The sequence below is a fragment of the Acinonyx jubatus genome, chromosome C1 (genome assembly GCF_027475565.1).
Source record: "Acinonyx jubatus isolate Ajub_Pintada_27869175 chromosome C1, VMU_Ajub_asm_v1.0, whole genome shotgun sequence".
NCBI lineage: Eukaryota > Metazoa > Chordata > Mammalia > Carnivora > Felidae > Acinonyx > Acinonyx jubatus.
In genome coordinates, this window is record NC_069381.1 from 40692782 (window position 1) to 40713288 (window position 20507).

The 20507-nt window shown below is 37.4% G+C and overlaps 1 protein-coding gene and 1 pseudogene across 3 annotated transcripts in view; both read right to left on the minus strand.

Annotated features, from left to right (window-relative positions):
• Positions 1–20507, minus strand: part of EPS15 (epidermal growth factor receptor pathway substrate 15) — a 143985-nt gene that overhangs the window by 69031 nt on the left and 54447 nt on the right. For 2 of the 3 annotated variants that reach the window (XM_053214022.1, XM_053214023.1), the window contains exons 9-12: positions 12874–13074; positions 11821–11966; positions 9874–10030; positions 5530–5615 (exon numbers count right to left, since the gene is read on the minus strand). In XM_053214022.1, coding sequence (XP_053069997.1) covers positions 5530–5615; positions 9874–10030; positions 11821–11966; positions 12874–13074 — 590 coding nt within the window. The remainder of the gene's footprint in view (positions 1–5529; positions 5616–9873; positions 10031–11820; positions 11967–12873; positions 13075–20507) is intronic. The other variant, XM_027059214.2, reaches the window with a different exon arrangement.
• On the minus strand, positions 3163–5520 carry LOC128313861 (calmodulin-like; annotated as a pseudogene).

Sequence of the window (20507 nt, forward strand, 5' to 3'; positions counted from 1 at the left end):
TCCAAGCTGAGGTAGATATCAAGGAAACCTTCCTAGAAAAGAAGACTCATGTATTCTTCATCTGAAAAATCAGGATGAAACTACTTACCCGCTAGTGATATTGCAAGAACTGAATTAGAGAAATTATATAAAGCAGGCATAACACAATACATAATGACTATCATCGTAATTACCTATCTTGTTTACTGGTCCAAAACCAGGATAACAAACTGGCCTGACAGGATGTAGCTTTTACTTCCTGATGTTCTTGCTAAAAGGACAGAGACAGGAAGGAAGTAGAAGCTGACAGAAGGCAAATAAATATTAACTCCTGCCTCAGCACAATTCACCACCACCACGCTATCTTAGTGACTGAAGCAAGTTTTGATTTTTCACTGTCAAGAACTTCTCTATTTGAGGCACTTTACTCTCAGAGCAAGGGTTCTTAAAAATGGATTCATGGATAGTTTTCAAGGGTCTGGGAACTCCTGAAATAAATGCAAAATGGTATACATGGATACACATGTTCTTTGGGGGGCAGGGGATAGAGTCTAAAAGCCTTCATCGGACTCTCAAAGGAAATCCCTGACACAAAAACAGGTTGTCAAAATATGAAACAACAGCCCAATAACCTAATGCCCCTGTGAGGATTAAAGATCCTTTTATCTGTAAAATCCTCTTCTACAGTCTTCAAAATAAGCTATTATTCATATCTTTTGCCCTTTCATCCTTTAATATATGGCTCCTAGTCTGTCATAAACTTGGCAGGAATTAAGTCTGGGAAATATTCTAATATTTATAACATACTTTGATTTATTCATTCAACCTGCTAACCTATAATGAGATTTTGTTGTGTCAGATACTGTGCGCCTTAACTTCTAGACCTATCCAAGTAAATAGGACATAGCCCCTGCCCTGAAGGAGTTCAAATTAAGGAGGGGGGACAAAAGGACCACAATAAAATATGGTGAGTATTATTACAAAGGAATAAAGTTTCTAGAAGTAGAAAGGGAAAAAAAGCAATTAGCAATCAAGATTTTAGTGGTTTGACAAAGCAGATGATATTTAAGCTGGGTCTTGAAGCATAAGTTAAAGTTTACAAGGCAAAAGCTGTGCTCAGGCAAAGGGGAACAACTGGATGAGAGGCACAGAAGAATAAAAAGGTGTGGCATGTTGACATGAGAGGTCCACCCACCACATGACTGGAGAAGAGGAATGAAACCAAAATGTAGAGCACTATGCTCAACATTGAGAGTACAAGAGCAAACACATAGTGTCTGCTCTCAAGGAGGTTGATGGTGTCAAAGAAAAGGATTCTACTTTACTGTGGGAGGTGGCTAAGACAAAAGAATGGTCAGGATACCAAAGGAAAACATGAAAAAGGAGCTTTTTAATTTTTTAATTTTTTTTTAACGTTTATTCACCTTTGAGAGACAGAGAGAGACAGAGCATGAGCGGGGAAGGGGCAGAGAGAGGGAGACACAGAATCCGAAGCAGGCTCCAGGCTCTGAGCTGTCAGCACAGAGCCGGAGGTGGGGCTCGAACTCACAAACTGCGAGACCATGACCTGAGCCACCCAGGCGCCCCAGGAGCTTTTTATTTTTTAATGTTTATTTATTTGGCGGGGGGGTGGGGCAGAGAGAGAGGGAGACAGAGGATCCGAAGTGGGCTCTCTGCTGACAGAGTCAGATGTTTAACCGAATGAGCCACCGAGGTGCACCTGAAATAAGAGCTTTTATACCATATTCAGAAAAGTGAGCTGGATCCAGCTGGGGATAAGAAGTCACTCAGAGATCTGAGTTGTATTTTGTACATCAGTTAGAGATGCAAAGGAAGGGAGGAGAGACTAAAAGCACAGAATCAATTAGGAGGTTACAATAGTAATCCAGAGAAGAGATTAAGGGTTAGGAAAACTAAGACAGAAGCAATAGTAAGTACAGCCAGGACAGATTTCAACAATACTGAAAATTATTTTCTCATCTGTTATATAAGCTAAGCATTAGGGATAGAACAGTGAACAAGCAAACAGTCTTTATGCTTAAAAGTACATAGGCTAGGGCGCCTGGGTGGCTCAGGTGGTAAGCATCTGACTTTGGCTCAAGTCATGATCTCACTGTTCATGAGTTCAAGTCCCACATCGAGTGAGCTGCAGCCCTGGTTCAGGTGAGCTTGTGCCCCGCTTCTCTCTCTTTGCCCCTCACTCACTTGCGCCCTCTCTCTCTCTCTCAAAAAAGAGTACATAGGCTATTGAGAGATCCAAATAAAATAGACAATTATAATAAAGTATGGTAAATGCTATGACTACTATAAATATTAAAACCATGTAAGATTTGGTAAGTATGAGGGTTGGAAGGTAAACAAGTCAGAGAAGGCCCCCTCTTCTGGAAGAAGTGATGTCTAAGATGGGATCTGAAAGATCAGGAGGAGGTGACCAGGCAAAGGAGACAGAAAGGTAGGAGTGATTTCAAGAAACATTTCAAAGATAGAAGAAAAAAGAGGAAGAAAAATCTCAGATTTCTAGCCTGAGTGACTAGATAAATGGTGATGTCACTGAGAAAGGCAAATAAACGAGACAAGGATAGTGGTCAGGGGAAGATTAGGAAGTCATGTCCTACTGGACATTCTCTAGTAGGCAAATGAAAATACAGGTCTTGGGCTCAGGTGGGAGATACAGGTATTTGAAAAGATTATGGTATTAAAACTATTTCTTTTTACATTAATGGTCTTTTTATTGGAAAAAAAAGACTAACATTTACAACTTGGAACAGACACGAAGTTTAATTACTTGAACAGCTGTTGATGGTTGTGCTGAAGTCTGCAGTTACAGCCTACTCTGCTGACTCCAAGTCATGGTTCAGAAGGTTTTAAAAACAATTCAAAGATGCTCCCTCAGTAAAGGTTTCTTTTTAAAAATTTGTGTGAACGGTGACACCTCTAGTACAATGTGGATAACACTAAACCAATATGCATAGCATGCCATCAGGATGTGTATCATCGTCACCATGGGTCAGGGCACATGGAAGTACAAGAGGACCATCCTGCTAAGTGAAGCTACAACTAAACAGTTTATCCTTCACCCATTTTTCTGCACAGCATGCTGACATAAGCCAATTTTAACTGTTAGTTTTGAATAAACCAGTTATGACAACTTATACTCACAAACTGAACTTGAATCCATCTGAATAGGTTTTAAATTTGTTTTTTCATTTTTCATTTTCAATACAAATGCCTGACTGTGCTCCATTGTCAAGTCGTACACATGAAAAACTGGCCAGCCCAAACAGCATATTAATCATTAGCACTGGAACTGCAAGGAGTCCACTAAGTGCTTCCTTATCATTAATGTAGTACAAGTATTTATATTATAAAACTACTGTGTAGCTTGATCTTTAGGGGACAGGACCACCAGACAATACATGAAGATTCTGTGTGTTTGGACATGAGGTATTTTTGAAGGTTTTATTATATAGAAAACAGAAGGAGTAAATGAGCTTGTTTTTTTGTTTTTTGTTTTCCCAAGAGGTAAAGTAAAAGATTCTATTTTATTCTTCTGGGGAAGGGTGGGGAAAAGGAATTGAAAGTAGGTCTTCATCTTGCGGTCATTATCTGTACGAATTCTTCATAGTTTACTTGTCCATCTCCAACAATATCTGCTTCTCTGATCATCTCATCCACTTCTTCATCCGTTAGTTTTTCTCCCAAGTTTGTAACAACATGACACAGTTATGCCACATGGATATAACCATTGCTATCCTTGTCAAAGACTTGTAATGCCTCACCAGCTTCTTCTTCACTGTCTGTATCTTTCATTTTTCTAGCCATCATAGTAAAAAATGGTGCCATTACCGTCAGCCTCCACCTTTTTGATCATGTTCTGCAATGTGGCTTCTATTGGGTTCTGGCCCAGTGACCTTCTGACAGTTCCAAGTTCCTTTGTTGTGATGGTGCCAATCACCATCTTTGTCAAACAGGGAGAAAGCTTCCTTGGACTCAGCAATCTGTTCTTCAGTCCGTTGATCAGCCATGATATAAACGAAGGGAGGAAGAACAGAGGGAGCAAGGGTGGCAGCACCAGCACAGGGGCTGGAAGGGTTGGTGGGGACGCCTCTGCTTCTGCTTCTGCTGCTGCTGCTTAGGCTCAGTGCACAGTCAGCACTATGTCGCTGCCTCCACAGACTCCAAGTAATGGCACTGTGCCCGCGAGGCTCCAAGCACCACTGCCCTGACATTACAACTATTGCTTTTCCTTCTTGAAGTTAAAAATATCATGCTAATTTAATCTGATTGACACAATTAAATACCTATATAGAAAATGTTGAAGGAATTATATTAAAAAAAAATTGTTAATGACAAAAGACATCCTGCCTCAAGCTCTCAATGTCTTATATTTTCAACTAAAAACAACTTTGTGAACCAGACATGGAAATGTCTCATTTTCTGACTAATAACAAAGAACATTCTTTACCCAACTAACTCTTTGGGTTATATACAGCTTTTCTTATCTACTTTGATTTTCAATGCTCAAAACAAAATATTATTCTAAGGAACATAACAGTCTTTTCATTATCCTTTTCTGTATTTTCCAAATGTTTACAAGTATGCATAACTATCACTGAGAGGGGAAAAATAAATTTGTAAAGCACCATATTCATTATATACTCATTACAATTCCATATTATGTATTGTTTATTTGCAGGTTTGGACCCTGCACTAAAATTAAATATCTTCATCTAAAAACCAACAAATAAGGGGCGCCTGGGTGGCTCGGTCGGTTAAGCGTCCGACTTCGGCTCAGGTCATGATCTCACAGTCCATGAGTTCGAGCCCTGCGTCAGGCTCTGTGCTGACAGCTCAGAGCCTGGAGTCTGTTTCAGATTCTGTGTCTCCCTCTCTCTCTGCCCCTCCCCTGTTCATGCTCTGTCTCTCTCTGTCTCAAAAATAAATAAACGTTAAAAAAAAAAATTAAAAAAAAAAAACCAACAAATAAGAATGGGTTAGTCTTTTGTCAAATAACAATTTAGTAAAGGCCATAAACAAAATTTGTTTAAATTCTTTTTTCCTGTTTTATAGTTATACTCATCACATCCTGATATATTAATAAACAATTTAAAGGCTGAAGAGCAGTACTATGGCACAGAAAAAAATGTTACAATAACAAAAACCAAGATTTATAATGCACTATCTTGAAGAGTGGTGATATAGTGACCTAATACAACCATTTACAAAAGTGAGTTTTAGCAACCATAATTTTAGTATGGGTTGATGAGTCTCATTATGACATTACTAGAGTTGACAGATGATGGAAGTTTGCCTACACTGCAGATCTTACCTCAAATAAAAGCCTAGGAAAAATATGTTCACAAATGCCAAATCATGTATAAGTGTTTTACACATTTATACAATGTGACTACAACCTAAAACCTAACAAGTTTCACAGATTCCCAATTCAAGAACGATTAAATAAAGTAGCATTTACCAAGATACACATTAGAAACAGAAAAGTGTGTGTGTATATGTTTATACAATCAACTTGAATTTTACTTTACATACCTCTGTAAGTCAACTATTTCATTGTTAAGGGTATCTAGCTCCTTAATAGCAGAGAAATCTGCAACAGGACTTGATCCTATGATGTTCTAAAAACAAAAAGTTCACAATTATACTGTTATTACTATGAAATTATATATGGTGAAGCATTAAAAATTTTTAAAAGCACTACATGGATGCAGACTACTCCATATTTTACAGTACTACTAATACTTTCAATTTATTTACGAAAATCATATCTAGTGCAATTTTATACACACACACACACACACACACACACACAGTTATGTACTGAGACATTTTCCCTTAAATTCTCTAAAAGCTGTTGCTCTACAATAGGTGCCAACACTTCAGATCCCAAAGTCTTTGTCACTTGATCCTAGTGCCTGTTTAAAACATTGAAGTAAAGCAGGTATCAGATTTATAAACTACTTCCTCCACTGAAGAATACATTTCTTGGGGAGATGTAGGGTGGCTTTATTTGTACTTGTGTCATCTGGCACAAAGTAAGTAAACAAATTTTGGTGAATCTCAGAACCATAATGGTAGTTCATTATATTCAATTCAACATTTACTTTTGTTAAACAATTTTAGTGCCTACCCTATTTAAAGTAAAACCAATTGCTCAGCATGTTCCATAGTAAATATTAATATCACCATATATGAAACTATCTTCATATATGACATCCTTTACATATGGTTTTCTTTCAGTAATGAAAGTGTCAAACTTGGTCTCTGAAAGGCACCTGTATTTAGAAAATCTAGCTGGGTTTATTCTGGGATCTGCCATCCTACTAGCTGCATGATTTTACTGTAAAATAGGGAAATAATCTCTTCCTTGCCCACTTTAAAAATTAAATGAAATAAATATTGTATGTAAAGTCACTCCAAAACTTTATGACATTTTATAATTGTAAGGTATTATTATAATTAATTTCCTCCAACAGAATATGCTCTTAAGATGGATGACCTCCCAATGAGTTGTTTCCACCCTGGCTCAATCCTCCTTTGTGAACCATTTCTGATGCCTTTTATAGCCGCTTGAAGTCAGGGCAAGAAGGTAACTGCTTCTTCAGACACCTGACCTATCCCCAGTGCTACAATCAGACTGACAAATAACAAAATAATCACCATTAAAAATTGTTAAAATTGAGGCCTGAACATGTAAAACTAAAGTATACTAAGGACCTTATTAGCAGAACATAAAACTTAGTATTATGAACTTAATGTATGTCACCAACTTGTACAACAGAAAAAGAAACCTAAAAGTTCATAATATCCCATCTCCTCACATTCATATGACGATTTACAATTTACCAAGCACTTTCAAATCCATTAATAAATTTTCAAAACTAACCTGAAAACTGGGTTGTAGCAGTTATTATTATTACTAACTCAATTTTAGAGCTAGGGAACCAGATTAAATGACTTGCTTAAAGTTGAACCCAGCTAAAAAGGACCCATTGATTAGGAGACCTCTGGTTAAATTCAAGTCTATTTCACACAATGCCCCTTGGCACTTGCATATCAAGATCATTTAAGGTAAATGAAACCATTACCCTAAAAGCCAACGTGATAAACAGGTATGTCAATAAAATGTGGCAAATAATTCCTTCCATTTTTTCAGCACACTGCATTATTAGTCCTCAGATGTTTTGTTTTGTCTATCACTACCAAAATTCAATACCAAAATTCATCTATTAGGATTCAATTAAAGCTAGTCTCAATTTCATATTAACCATAGTAAGTAAATGCACCTCTTACTGTTTTACTGTGTTTCACTAATATACAGACCCTTATCATCCTAAATTAAATCAGAAATTTTAAAGTGGATTTCTGAACATGACAAGTATTCACTAGGATTTTAAATCTGTCTAAATTTGACTTATGAGCTAGGTTACCTGGCCAGACAGTTTGACAGTTGAGTAAAATGAAAAATTAGCACATGATCTCACTTTTACCACCAAAAGCAACTTACATCACCTAAATGCTACTGAGAAATCTGCTATGAAAGGTGCAAGTATACCAAGAAACTCATGACTTCCACACCTCTTCTGTCACTCTAACTCAAAAAATGTGATTCACAGCTGACAGTCTTTCACTATCAAAAATATCATCAAATAAGAAGGAGACAAATAAATTTAACCTCAAACAAGTTAGAAGGGGATACCACAGATGACTCTAGAAGGAAGATTAGTGTACTGTAGTTGGTATAGCTTGTGTCACTCCTCAATTATTAACAAAGAAATTAAACTCCCATTCTAAAGTAATAAAATGGCATGCAACAAGGAACATGGAAAAACTTTAGCTAATAGCATCTGAAGTATAAGAAGGGCATATGGAGAAAAATGTAGCATGTTCCCTTCTTTCAAAATATTTTCTCTCACCCTATTTTGTGCATTACACAAAAATTCCACTTTGGTGATTTTAAGTGGATTAAAGAGCCTAAGGAAGGCAAGCTAAAATGCATACAAGGACCAAGTGACAGACATGTGACAAAATCATGCTGTTTAAGTATTTTCTCTGCAACAACTTTGCCGCTTAAAAAGCCTCTAATTTCAAAATTGTAAACCAAAAACTGTAATGCTAAAAAAGGCATAAAGTAAAGCTCTAACCTTGAGAGAGTAGAGTTAAGAAACTGACAGTACAAGAAAGGCGAAAAGCAGAGTGCTGCAGAATGGAAAAAATAGTCCAAACTAGAAAAAACACAGAAAGCAATATTCAAAAAAACATTAGTCAAAGCTGCAAAAAAAATGCAGTTCTAAAAAATTTAGATTATAAAGAGAAAAGAGATTATTCAAGAGACAAAACAAATGCAAATTTTTAATATATAAGGTTAAAAATTGTGATTAATAGATAATAGTGATAAAATCCCATTTTAATGTGTAATACTGATATCTAACATAAATAGACAAAGTTATCTATGTTCTAGTGAATGGACTTCAGACAAATCTATTAAAAACTCTGCACAGCAGATGCAACCTGGAGTGTCTACTAATGTTATAGACTTAACTGAACAAACATAATTTCAGAGAGTTTTGTCATTATCTGTAATTTGTATTGCTGAGAGACTTAGTGGGTATAAGATAAAGGTGGCAAGGGGAAAAAAGTCTGCATAGGTGAAAAAAGGGAAGAAACAACTGAAATACAGGTATTGTAGAGAGCACACACATAAATTTGTAACCTTTATCTTTCTGGGTGGCATCACTTTTAGCTTTCTCCACAACTTGGGAAATCCATGTCCTACATCACAAAAAATCTCAAAACCTTCACAAAATGTGCCCCCCCCCCCAAACTCACAAAATAGATAATCAAATATTTATTTTATTAAAAAATAAGAACAAAACTCTTAGAAGTAACTTCTGTACCTTGTGGCTATAAATTTCCATTTAGTTGACTTTGGGGAAAAATCCAATTTTGACTTTTACTAGGTTAAAATGGGATTTTTTAAAACCTATGTGACAAAACTAATGCAAACTAAAATATTCTCCTGACATTTCCAAGACAGCTCTCCTTACACCACACATTTGACAACTCTTACTATATCTAACTCTGAGGAATCACCACAGCAATAATTGCTTTATAGGTACAAGAGATTTAAAGATACAAAGCATGTATTCTTAAAGGCAAACAGCCATTAGACAGTGTGAGTCCTTTTAAAGCTCTATTAAGGGCAAGACACTGTAAATATACTATGCTAGGAAGGATTTCTAGAGGAAAAGAGAAAAATCAAGGCACAGCAAGGCTAAATAAAACAATGTAGTTTTGAAAATTCCCACCGCTGGCCAGAAACCTGGCTGAAACCTTCTGGTCACTGTTTAGATGTGAGATTTTGGCCATATCCTCAGGAAATGAAGATCATCTATGTGGCAAAAACCACACAGATTTCTTCTCAACATGATGTTTTTCTTGTTTATATGTAAAATTGACACCAAGAAATAATAATCTTCCAGATTTTGTTTTCAAATTCCTATTTTCTGTAAGAGTGAATCATCAAATGAAACAAAGTAATTCCTATAGATTTCATTTAAATTTTATACCTTATTCATAAAAATTAATTCACAAATCCAAGAGGGGTAAAAAAGACCACCTTTTTCCACTTTTTACGTTGGAAAATATGGTTGCTATATATGTAATGAATGTTGGGGTAAATGAGCTGCAGTCCAAGGATGTCACACAAGGCATTTGAACATATTTATAGACACAAACTAAACCACAAACAGTATACTGCTCTGCTCCTAGCCAGATACATTTTCTCCACTATTTCCTACAAATCAAGTCTGTCATCTAACACAGCACTTGCTCCTTTCTGTTAATACATTCAGGTTTTCTTTTAAGTTGTCTTACCTTCTGTAAACTGGCCCTGTCTGATGGTGGAACCATCTCAGGAGTAAGAATGTGAGGAGGATCAATGCCCTTTATTAACTTTTGATTGATTAAGTGAAAAGCCAAGGCAAACTGATCCTTTGAAAGCTTCCCACAGTCCTTTGTGTCACATAATGTCCTGTACAAATAAACAAAATGAACAGAATATAAATGCTACAACTACCATTCTAAAAATCCAGGAAAAATGTAATAGGACTAGGTGGCTTCTTAAAAATGATCAGTTGAATTAAAAAAGAAAGTCATCACTTTTTGGGTATGGCTTGCCCAAAACTCACTCAAATGTTAGAAGAGAGAGATCAGCTAAAAGTTTTAAGAGAAAGAGAATGTTCACCCTGGTGCTGAGCAGAGGTCTCTTATATGAGTTTGCTTTGTGCTTTCTCACCAATTTCCAGAACCATTACAGGTTAAGAGTTGTAGTGGGCCAAAGAATCCCAACATTCTAAATATTAAAAGATGTTAAAAAGGAAACCGAAGTCTCAACAAATTTGGTTCATTAGTGGCAGTAGAATGATTCTAAACCAAGCAAACATTTCCATGTTGGCTTGCCTCCTGCAACTCTTGGGAATAGGCGGATATAAGGATCACCAAGTCAAAGTAGAAACAACAGCTGCAAATGGAGTTCATATGTGAAGAGAAGGAAGCAATCTGGAAAGCTTTACAAAATCACTTAAAGAGAAACAGCAAATGTTTTATCCTATTTTTCTTTTTCTTTCTTCCTTTCTTGTTTCTTTTGTTAAGCTCAGCTTTCTGAAGTCCTGATCCATTTCATTCATTTAAAGGCAATGTGGCCTGATGAACAGACTGTGGGCTAAGGTGTCAAAGAAACCCTGAATTCCAGCTTCTCTACTTATTTCTTCTTGTGATCTTGGACAAATTTTTTTAACCTCTTCAAGCCTTAGTTTCTTCATCTATAAAGTAGAGAAAAGACATATCCTGCAAGGTTACAGTGAGAAGTAAGGCAAAGTACATAAAAAGTCTGGGCATAATGCCAACAAACAAGCCCATGACAGCTGCCATTTATTAAGTACACTGCCTAGCCTAGGCACTTGAAAGTGGCAGCTATTATTAGTTATACATATTTAATCTTTCCTAGTCTTGAGTTCTTGTTCCTCTTAAGGCAGATCTACTGTCCTCCTTTGTTCTTTTCTAAGTTTCTCTATGCAGCTATGTGGTTCCACACCTGATATTTGCTGCCCCTTGAAAACCTCAAGATAACCTCTCGTATAGTCAGGTGGATTGGCAGCAGGCACACTATAAATGTTCATATGTATTGTCTCATTTAATGTGAAATTCACTAGCGACACTAAACTTCATGTTTTTAAGGACCAGGTGTGTAATTCCTATGTAAACGTATAAAAGTATACATATACCCTACAGAATTATGTGAGCACACATTGAAGACACTGTTTTTTATATTGGATTCTCCCTTAAAAATTTAAGTTTAGGGGTGCCTGGGTGGCTCAGTCAGTTAAGTTTCTGACTTCGGCTCAGGTCATGATCTCCCAGTTCATGGGTTCAAGCGCCGCATCGGGCTCCATACTGACAGCTCAGAGCCTGGAGCCTGCTTCAGATTCTGTGTCTCCCTCTCTCTCTGTCCCTCCCTCACTCACGCTCTGTATCTCTCTCAAAAATAAATAATAAACATTAAAAAAATTTAAGTTTAGTTGATATAAACAGATGCTGCATTTTAACATTTTAATAATCATTAACTGATACTGTCAATCTTATAACAGGTAATCCATTCTCAAACTTTTGTCCATTATCCAAAAGAAATCTCCAGATTTAAATTTTCTCCATAAAGAATTTTGAAACAAAACTGTCCGATTTATAAATGCCTAAAAATAAGAATGCACAAAACCAGAGTTATACAAAACCATATTTTTTAAATCAATTTAAATAAAATCTTACCAAATATGGGCTAGTAAAGTAGAAGGTAAACCTGTCTTCAGGAAAATTTCACGGACTTCCAATCCAGACACAAATCCATCCATATCTTTATCAGTTTTCAAGAAGATCTCATCATATTTAGCCTTTTCTGCAGGGGCTACAACCCACTACAGGGAAACAAAACAAAACAAAACAAAACATGTATGCATACACACACACACATATACACACACACACACATATATGTAAAATTTTTGTCAGAATGAGAAAAAATTGAGGTGTCATTCTTTCAACCCATGACAGTATCTGTAAAAATTCTGAGCAACTCTACCCCACTAACTATAACAACAGTGTACCATTTCCATCACACCCTAACCAAAATGCTGTGGTGAAAAGAAAATTACAGAAGGAAAGTATAGGTCAGCTGGGACTACATTTACAGATGCCCTTTTTACTTTTTCCTTAAAAGTAATTTACTTAAAAGTAATGAGTAAATTCAAGCATAGTTAACTCTTGACTTATGAATAACCACATTAATATGGGTAACTGGGAAAGTCTATATAAACAAAATATTCAGTTAATTCTCAATCTTCATTTTTTATAATTTCATTCAGCATTCTTAAATGTAGCTGAACTGGCTGATTTGCATATTCTGTCATTATTTTCCTTTACTCAGCCTGACAAGCAGCAGGCTGAAGGAAAAAAAGGCCTTAGACAACCCAAAATTGGATAATCTGATCCCAAAGAATCAAGAGTTAACTGGGGATTAAAAAAACAAAACATCTATTAACTATACCCAGGCAAGCATGTCAGATTAGCATGGAGTATCTTCTGTCTCCAACTTTAATTCCAGGTAGATCAAGGCAAAGCCAATAAAACATCCATATACCTAAGTAAGGCCAAATGCAGGAGAAGATTTATCTGTCTTCTCCAAGACATCACATTATGCAGGTTTAACCAGAGGGTGCTCTAAATCTTTGATCCCTTTGATTGCTCCTTCTATCTTCATCAAGCAATCAACTGTTAAATGCCATGCACTTAAAAAAAAGTCCTTTAACACTGATAGATCTATACCTGTCTTAATGGTGCTTTGGTAGGTAAAATGCCTACAGGTGGTAAGAAGTGGTAAGGTTCCTTGGCTGATGCTGAAGAGGGGATCAACCGCACAGAGCCTGATATACTGACCGTTTTTCTCTTAGAAGGTGGCACCAAGGCAGGAGGCAAGGACATTGGCACAGGTTCTTTCTCCAATGCGCAGTATACCAAAAACATGGCCTTCAAGAGAGATGAACCAGGGTCATATATATTAAAATCAGTTAACAACATACACCCACTGAATAGATTACTGTTTAACAACAAAGCATCTTCAAGCTGTCACACATTCTTTTTTTTAGAAATTAGAGTGGGAAAAAAAGAAGGAGGAAAAGAGAGAGAGATGAAAGGAAGAAAGGAGAAAAGGAACTAAATCAAAGTTAAGCAACTGTTAGAAAGATATCCAGAGCAGCAAAAACTCAGACACATACCCTTCAACTGAAGTTCTTGCAATGTTAAAAGCATACAATCAGGGGAAAAGGTATTTGTAAAGAAAGAGCTAATCTCCTAAAATGAGTCCCTAGAAATTAACAGAAGCAAAAAAAAAAAAAAAAAAAAAAAAAAATCCAATAGGAAAATGGGCAGAAGAGTATAAACAGATATTTTACAGAAAAGTAATATGAATGGCCTATCCTTTAACATACAAAAATATGCTCCCTTTCACTCAAAAGAAAACTTCAAGTTAAAACGATATTAAAATACCATTTTCCACTTAATGGCAAAAATCCCAAGTTTCATAATGTACTTTGTTAACTAGACTGCGCAAATAGGCCCCCTCAGACATTGCTCATGGGAGCTCAAACTGTACCAAGCCTATGAAGGGCAAATTGGCAACAACTACCAAATTTATTTACTTCTCCTTTGGCTCAGCAATCCCCCATCTGGGAATCTACCTTCAGACTTACCTGCCTACATAAAAAACACTATGTGAAAAAGATTATTAAGAGTAGAATTATATGAATCAGCACCCAAGTCCTCAACACAAAAGACTGGTTTAAAAAAATTATGGTACATCTATACAATAGAATACTATGAAACAAAAACAGAAACAAAACCAACAAACAAAAAACCATGGCAAACATTCTCTATCCTAACTGGGATACCTTCACAAATACATAAAACTATCAAAACTCATCAAATTATATACTTAAATTGAATGCAATTCACTATATGTGGTCCTCAATAAAGCTGACCCAGAAAAAAAAAAAAAAGAATTATGTAGACTTCTCTATGTGAAAAGATATCCAAGTACAGTGTTAATGTATAAAACAGTGTATACAGTGTGTTATCTTTTGTGGTAAGGAGGTGGTAATTATTAATATGTACTTACATTTACATTTCAAAATTCTACTGGTATGAACAAGAAACTAAGAAAAGTGGTTGGTTATAGAGTAGGTATAAATGGAGAACTGAGGGCAAGGATGGAACTGACATTTTTTCCCACGGAGTATCTTATACTGCACTGATTTCTGAACCATGAGAATATATTAGCTATTAAAATTATTTTTAATTACTAAATATATAAAGATTTGCATAAAGCATTCTACATATAGAATGCCCCAGGATACTCCCTTCATTTTAAAGAATTCAAGACACCTTCAAGACTTTCAAAAGATAAAGTTTCCGTGACAATCTTCAAGCATATGAAATTACTCAAAGCAACTTGGAACCTCCAAAAAAATTCCAACAGCAACTGGAAGGAAGCTTAACTACTTAATTATTTTGTTTCCACTGAAAATGACATTTTTCCCCGAAAAGAAGTTTGCTTCCAATTCTAAGTTTTATGAGCCTTTCAAATTAGTATTGATTGAACACCTAATACAATAACACTCATCCATGATTTATGACTACTAATATTTTATATATGAGGAAACTGAAGCTCAGAAATACTAACTTGCCTGATATTTTTTAAGAAATCATAGTACAGGGTTCAAAGCAAGGTCTGGCTACAAAGCTCTTATTTTCCCCAGATTTGGTCAGCTGCATTAGGGAACCCATGTAATTTTACAATACCATGCTGTCCTCTACAGGGGCTAAAACTAACCTTCCACCCTTTGGGACCCAAATTATAGAAGGTATCAGAATTACCTGGACAACTTTATAAAGCACAGATTTCTGGGCTCCATTCCCAGAATTCTACAATCATTAAGTCTGGGTTGGGCCAAATATTTTACATTTCTAAGAAGTTTCCAAAGATGCTGATGATCTTTGTCCTGGGACCACATTTAACCATTTGACCCAAACCAAGAACTCTCCTCTCCCCATTCATTAGTCAACTTGAAGAATTCAATTTAGTTTTAGAAAAACACAAACTTTAATTCTTCAAAAGCTTGAAACTCCAGAGTGAAAACAATCTGGCTAGCACATACTTTCAACCAAATTCACGAAATGTGTAATATTATTAAATTGGCACTGAGCTAAAAGAAGTGACTAACATGCACATTAAAGGTCAGCATTCCTCTTGCTGCAGATGGGAGTCATTTCCTGGAAAAAGTAGACACTAGAAGCAAAAAAGCTATGTCAGCTATCCGCTGCCAATAGACAACACATTTTTTGAAAGTTAAAAAAAAGTATCATTAATTTGATGTTGCCTTGAAAATAGTTTCCCTCGCAAAACTGAAGCCAAAAATTTGTCTACCAAATAAAACAGAAAAAGTGAACAGTATACTGCTGGGTTGCAATTTTTTTTTATTATATTGTACTTTATCCTAATCAAAGACTACCATTGAAACAAATACAGCAACTAAATCAAATGATGCACCATATTCACAAAAAGAAAGGAAGGAAGGAATGAAGGAAGGACCTGGCAAAAACAAGCCTAAGCTTTCTCAGTGATAACAGAAAGAGGGGATTTAGTTTTACTGTTGCAGTCAATTACCAGTAGCTGCTCACTTTCTTTGCCTTTTTTTTCCCTCTGTGCCTTTAGGGAATATTTCTCAAATTTTAGTGGCCATCAGGATTCCTGGGAGGGTTTCTTCGACCCTACCCCAGAGATTATGACTCAGTTGGTCTGGGGTAAGCCCTGAGAATCTACAATTCTAATAAGTTCTCTGGTAATGTTGATATTGCTGACGGGAGACCATACATTGAAAACCAGTATTTTAGGAGTATCTTAAGAGTTTTATTTGATCATTTGTCTCCTCAATCACTTGAACTGCCAAGTTTTAATTTCTTAAAATAGCATTCTGGGATGAAAATAACAGCCATTTATTATGTGTTACAAATAATACAAGTTTTCTTCATCACTGTAATTCAACAAAATATTTACTGAGAATTTCTAGCCACCAGGCACTGTGCTAAGCACTAGAAATACAAAAATAAGAAGATTTTTCACATTTACCACCCAGTAGAAGCAGCAAACATGTAACAAGTTAATTTCAGTCCAATGTGAACGTGTTAAGACAAACAAGAAAAAAAAAATAATAAACCCCAAAGTGCCAAAAACTCTTCAGGTAATGAGGACCCAACAAATGCTACTGACAAAAATTTAGACCACTTACTTGACAGAAAAATGTAAAGCCTTGTAAGAATGTAAAAATCAATATGAAGGATCCGGAAGGAAGATGGCGGCATAGGAGGACGCTGGGCTCACCGTGTCCTGCTGAACGTTTAGATTCCACCCACATCTGCCTAAATAACCCAGAAAACCGCCAGAAGACTAGCAGAATGGACTCTCCGGACCCAAGCGTAGACAAGAGGCCCATGGAAGAGGGTAGGAAGGGCAGAGAGGCGGTTCGTGCCACACAGACTGGCAGGAGAGAGCCAGAGAGGTAGAGGGGCAACCAGCCCACCGGGCAAGGCAGAGTGCCCGAGTGTGGCATGCGAAAGCGGAAGGGCCGGACGGAGTGTGTTCTGACAGCCAGTGGGACTTAACATCTGGAATGTTGTAAGTCAACAGCTCTGCTCCGAGAGTGGGAGGGCTAGAGAACAACGGGAGGGAAAGTTGTTGAGCCCCGAAGGACAGAGCTCAGCTTGGCGGAAAACAAAGGCGCTGGCCAGCACCATCTCCCTCACCCATCCCCCAGATGAAATCCCAAAGGGAACCAGTTCCCTTCACGAACTTGCTTGCACTGCGCAAACACCCAATGCTGTGCTTCTGTGGATCCATCGCTCCAATGGGTCTGCTTCCCTCCCAATGCCACAGGGCCCCTCCCGAAGCAGACCACTGAAGGCAAAGCAATCTGAGTCTGCCCCTCCCGCCCCTGTGCACCTTGCGGATCCACCCCCGCTACTACGCCAGATCCCACTGAAGCAGCACCACAAGCCTGGCAGTGTGCAAGTAGCCGAGACAGGGGCCACACCACTGCACAGTGAGTCCTGCCCCTGGGAGAGGGAAAGATAAGGTACACACCAGTCTGACTGTGGCCCCAGCGGTGGGCTGGGGGCAAACATCAGGTCTGACTGCAGCCCTGCGCACCAAGCAAGTTACTCCAGACAGCACAGAGGAAGAGCGCTACAGTTCCGCGCCACTCCAGGGACTATCCAAAATGACAAAATGGAAGAATTCTCCTCAAAAGAAACTCCAGGTGGGGCACCTGGGTGGCTCAGTCGGTTAAGCGGCCGACTTCAGCTCAGGTCATGATCTCGTGGTCCGTGAGTTCGAGCCCTGCGTTGGGCTCTGTGCTGACAGCTCAGAGCCTGGAGCCTGTTTCAGATTCTGTGTCTCCCTCTCTCTGACCCTCCCCCGTTCATGCTCTGTCTCTCTCTGTCTCAAAAATAAATAAAAGTTAAAAAAAAAAATTAAAAAAAAAAAAAAGAAACTCCTGGAAGTAGCGACAGCTAATGAACTGATCAAAAACAATTTAAGCAATGTAATAGAAAATGAATTTAAAATAATAGTCATAAAATTAATCGCTGCGCTTGAAAAAAGTACAGAGGACAGCAGAGAATCTATTACTACAGAGATCAAGGAGGAGTCAGAAGAGCTAAAAAATGCTATAAATGAGCTGCAAAATAAAATGGAGGCAACCACAGCTCGACTGAAGAGGCAGAGGAGAGAATAGGTGAATTAGAAGATAAAATTATGGAAAAAGAGGAAGCTGAGAAAAAGAGAGATAAAAAAAATCCAGGAGTATGAGGGCAGAATTAGAGAACTAAGTGACACAATTAAATGCAATAATATACACATAATTCGGATTCCAGAGGAGGAAGAGGAGGGAAAGGTGCTGAAGGTGTACTTGAAGAAATCATAGCTGAGAACTGCCCTGATCTGGGGAAGGAAAAAGGCATTGAAATCCAAGAGGCACAGAGAACTCCCTTCAAACATAACTTGAATCGATCTTCTGCATGACATATCATAGTCAAACTGGCAAAATACAAGGATAAAGAGAAAATTCTGAAAGCAGCTAGGGATAAACATGCTCTAACATATAAAGGGAGACCGATAAGACTAGTGATGGATCTATCTACTGAAACTTGGAAGGCCAGAAAGGAATGGCAGGAAATCGTCAATGTGATGAACAGAAAAAATATGCAGCCGAGAATCCTTTATCCACCAAATCTGTCATTTAGAATAGAAGGAGAGATAAAGGTCTTCCCAAACAAGCAAAAACTGAAGGAATTCGTCACCACTAAATCAGCCCTACAAGAGATCCTAAGGGGGAGCCTGTGAGACAAAGTACCAGAGACATCACTACAAGCATGAAACCTACAGACATCACAATGACTGTAAACCCCTATCTTTCTATGATAACACTGCATGTAAATGGATGAAATGCTCCAACCAAAAGACATAGGGTATCAGAATGGATAAAAAAACAAAACCCATCTATTTTCTGCCTATAAGAGACTCATTTTAGACCTGAGGACACCTTCAGTTGAAAGTGAGGGGATGGAGAACCTTCTATCATGCTACTGGAAGTCAAAAGAGAGCTGGAGACAAACTAGACTTCAAATTAAAGGCTGTAACAAGAGATGAAGAAGGGCATTATATAATAATTACAGGGTCTATCCATCAGGAAGAGCTAACAATTATAAATGTCTATGCACCAAATATGGGAGCCCCCAAATATATAAAACAATTAATCACAAACATAAGCAACCTTATTGATAAGAATGTGGTAATTGCAGGGGACTTTAATACTCCACTTACCGCAATGGATAGATCATGTAGGCACAGGATCAATAAAGAAACAAGGGCCCTGAATGATACATTGGATCAGATGGACATGACAGATATTTAAACTCTGCATCCCAAAGCAACAGAATATACTTTCTTCTCGAGTGCACATGGAACATTCTCCAAGATAGATCACATACTGGGTCACAAAACAGCTCTTCATAAGTATACAAGAATCGAAATCATACCATGCATACTTTCAGACCACAATGCTATGAAGCTTGAAGTCAACCACAGGAAAAAGTCTGGAAAACCTCCAAAAGCATGGAGGTTAAAGAACACCCTACTAAAGAATGAGTGGGTCAACCAGGCAATTAGAGAAGAAATTAAAAAATATATGGAAACAAACGAAAATGAAAATACAACAATCCAAACGCTTTGGGACGCAGCGAAGGCAGTCCTGAGAGGAAAATACATTGCAATCCAGGCCTATCTCAAGAAACAAGAAAAATCCCAAATACAAAATCTAGCAGCACACCCAAAGGAAATAGAAGCAGAACAGCAAAGACACCCCAAACCCAGCAGAAGAAGAGAAATAATAAAGATCAGAGCAGAAATAAACAATATAGAATCTAAAAAAACTATAGAGCAGATCAATGAAACCAAGAGTTCGTTTTTTGAAAAAATAAACAAAATTGATAAACCTCTAGCCAGGCTTCTCAAAAAGAAAAGGGAGATGACCCAAATAGATAAAATCATGAATGAAAATGGAATTATTGCAACCAATCCCTCAGAAATACAAGCAATTATCAGGGAATACTATGAAAAATTAATGCCAGCAAACTGGACAACCTGGAAGAAACGGACACATTCCTAAACACCCACACACTTCCAAAACTCAACAGGAAGAAATAGAAAACTTGAACAGACCCATAACCAGCGAAGAAATTGAATCACTTATCAAAAATCTCCCAACAAATAAGAGTCCAGGACCAGATGGCTTCCCAGGGGAATTCTACCAGCCATTTAAAGCAGAGATAATACCTATCCTTCTCAAGCTATTCCAAAAAATAGAAAGGGAAGGAAAACTTCCAGACTCATTCTATGAAGCCAGCATTACTGTGATTCCTAAACCAGACAGAGACCCAGTAAAGAAAAAGAGAACTACAGGCCAATATCCCTGATGAATATGAATGCAAAAATTCTCAACAAGATACTAGCAAATCGAATTCAACAGCATATAAAAAGAATTATTCACCATGATCAAGTGGGATTCATTCCTGGGCTGCAGGGCTGGTTCAACATTTGCAAATCAACCACTGTGATACATTACATTAATAAAGGAAAAGAAAAGAACCATATGATCCTGTCAATCAATGCAGAAAAAGCATTTGACAAAATTCAGCATCCTTTCTTAATAAAAACCCTCGAGAAAGTCGGGATAAGAGGAACATAGTTAAACATCATAAAAGCCATTTATGAAAAGCCCACAGCTAACATCACCCTCAATGGGGAAAAACTGACAGCTTTCCCCCTGAGGTCAGGAACACGACAGGGA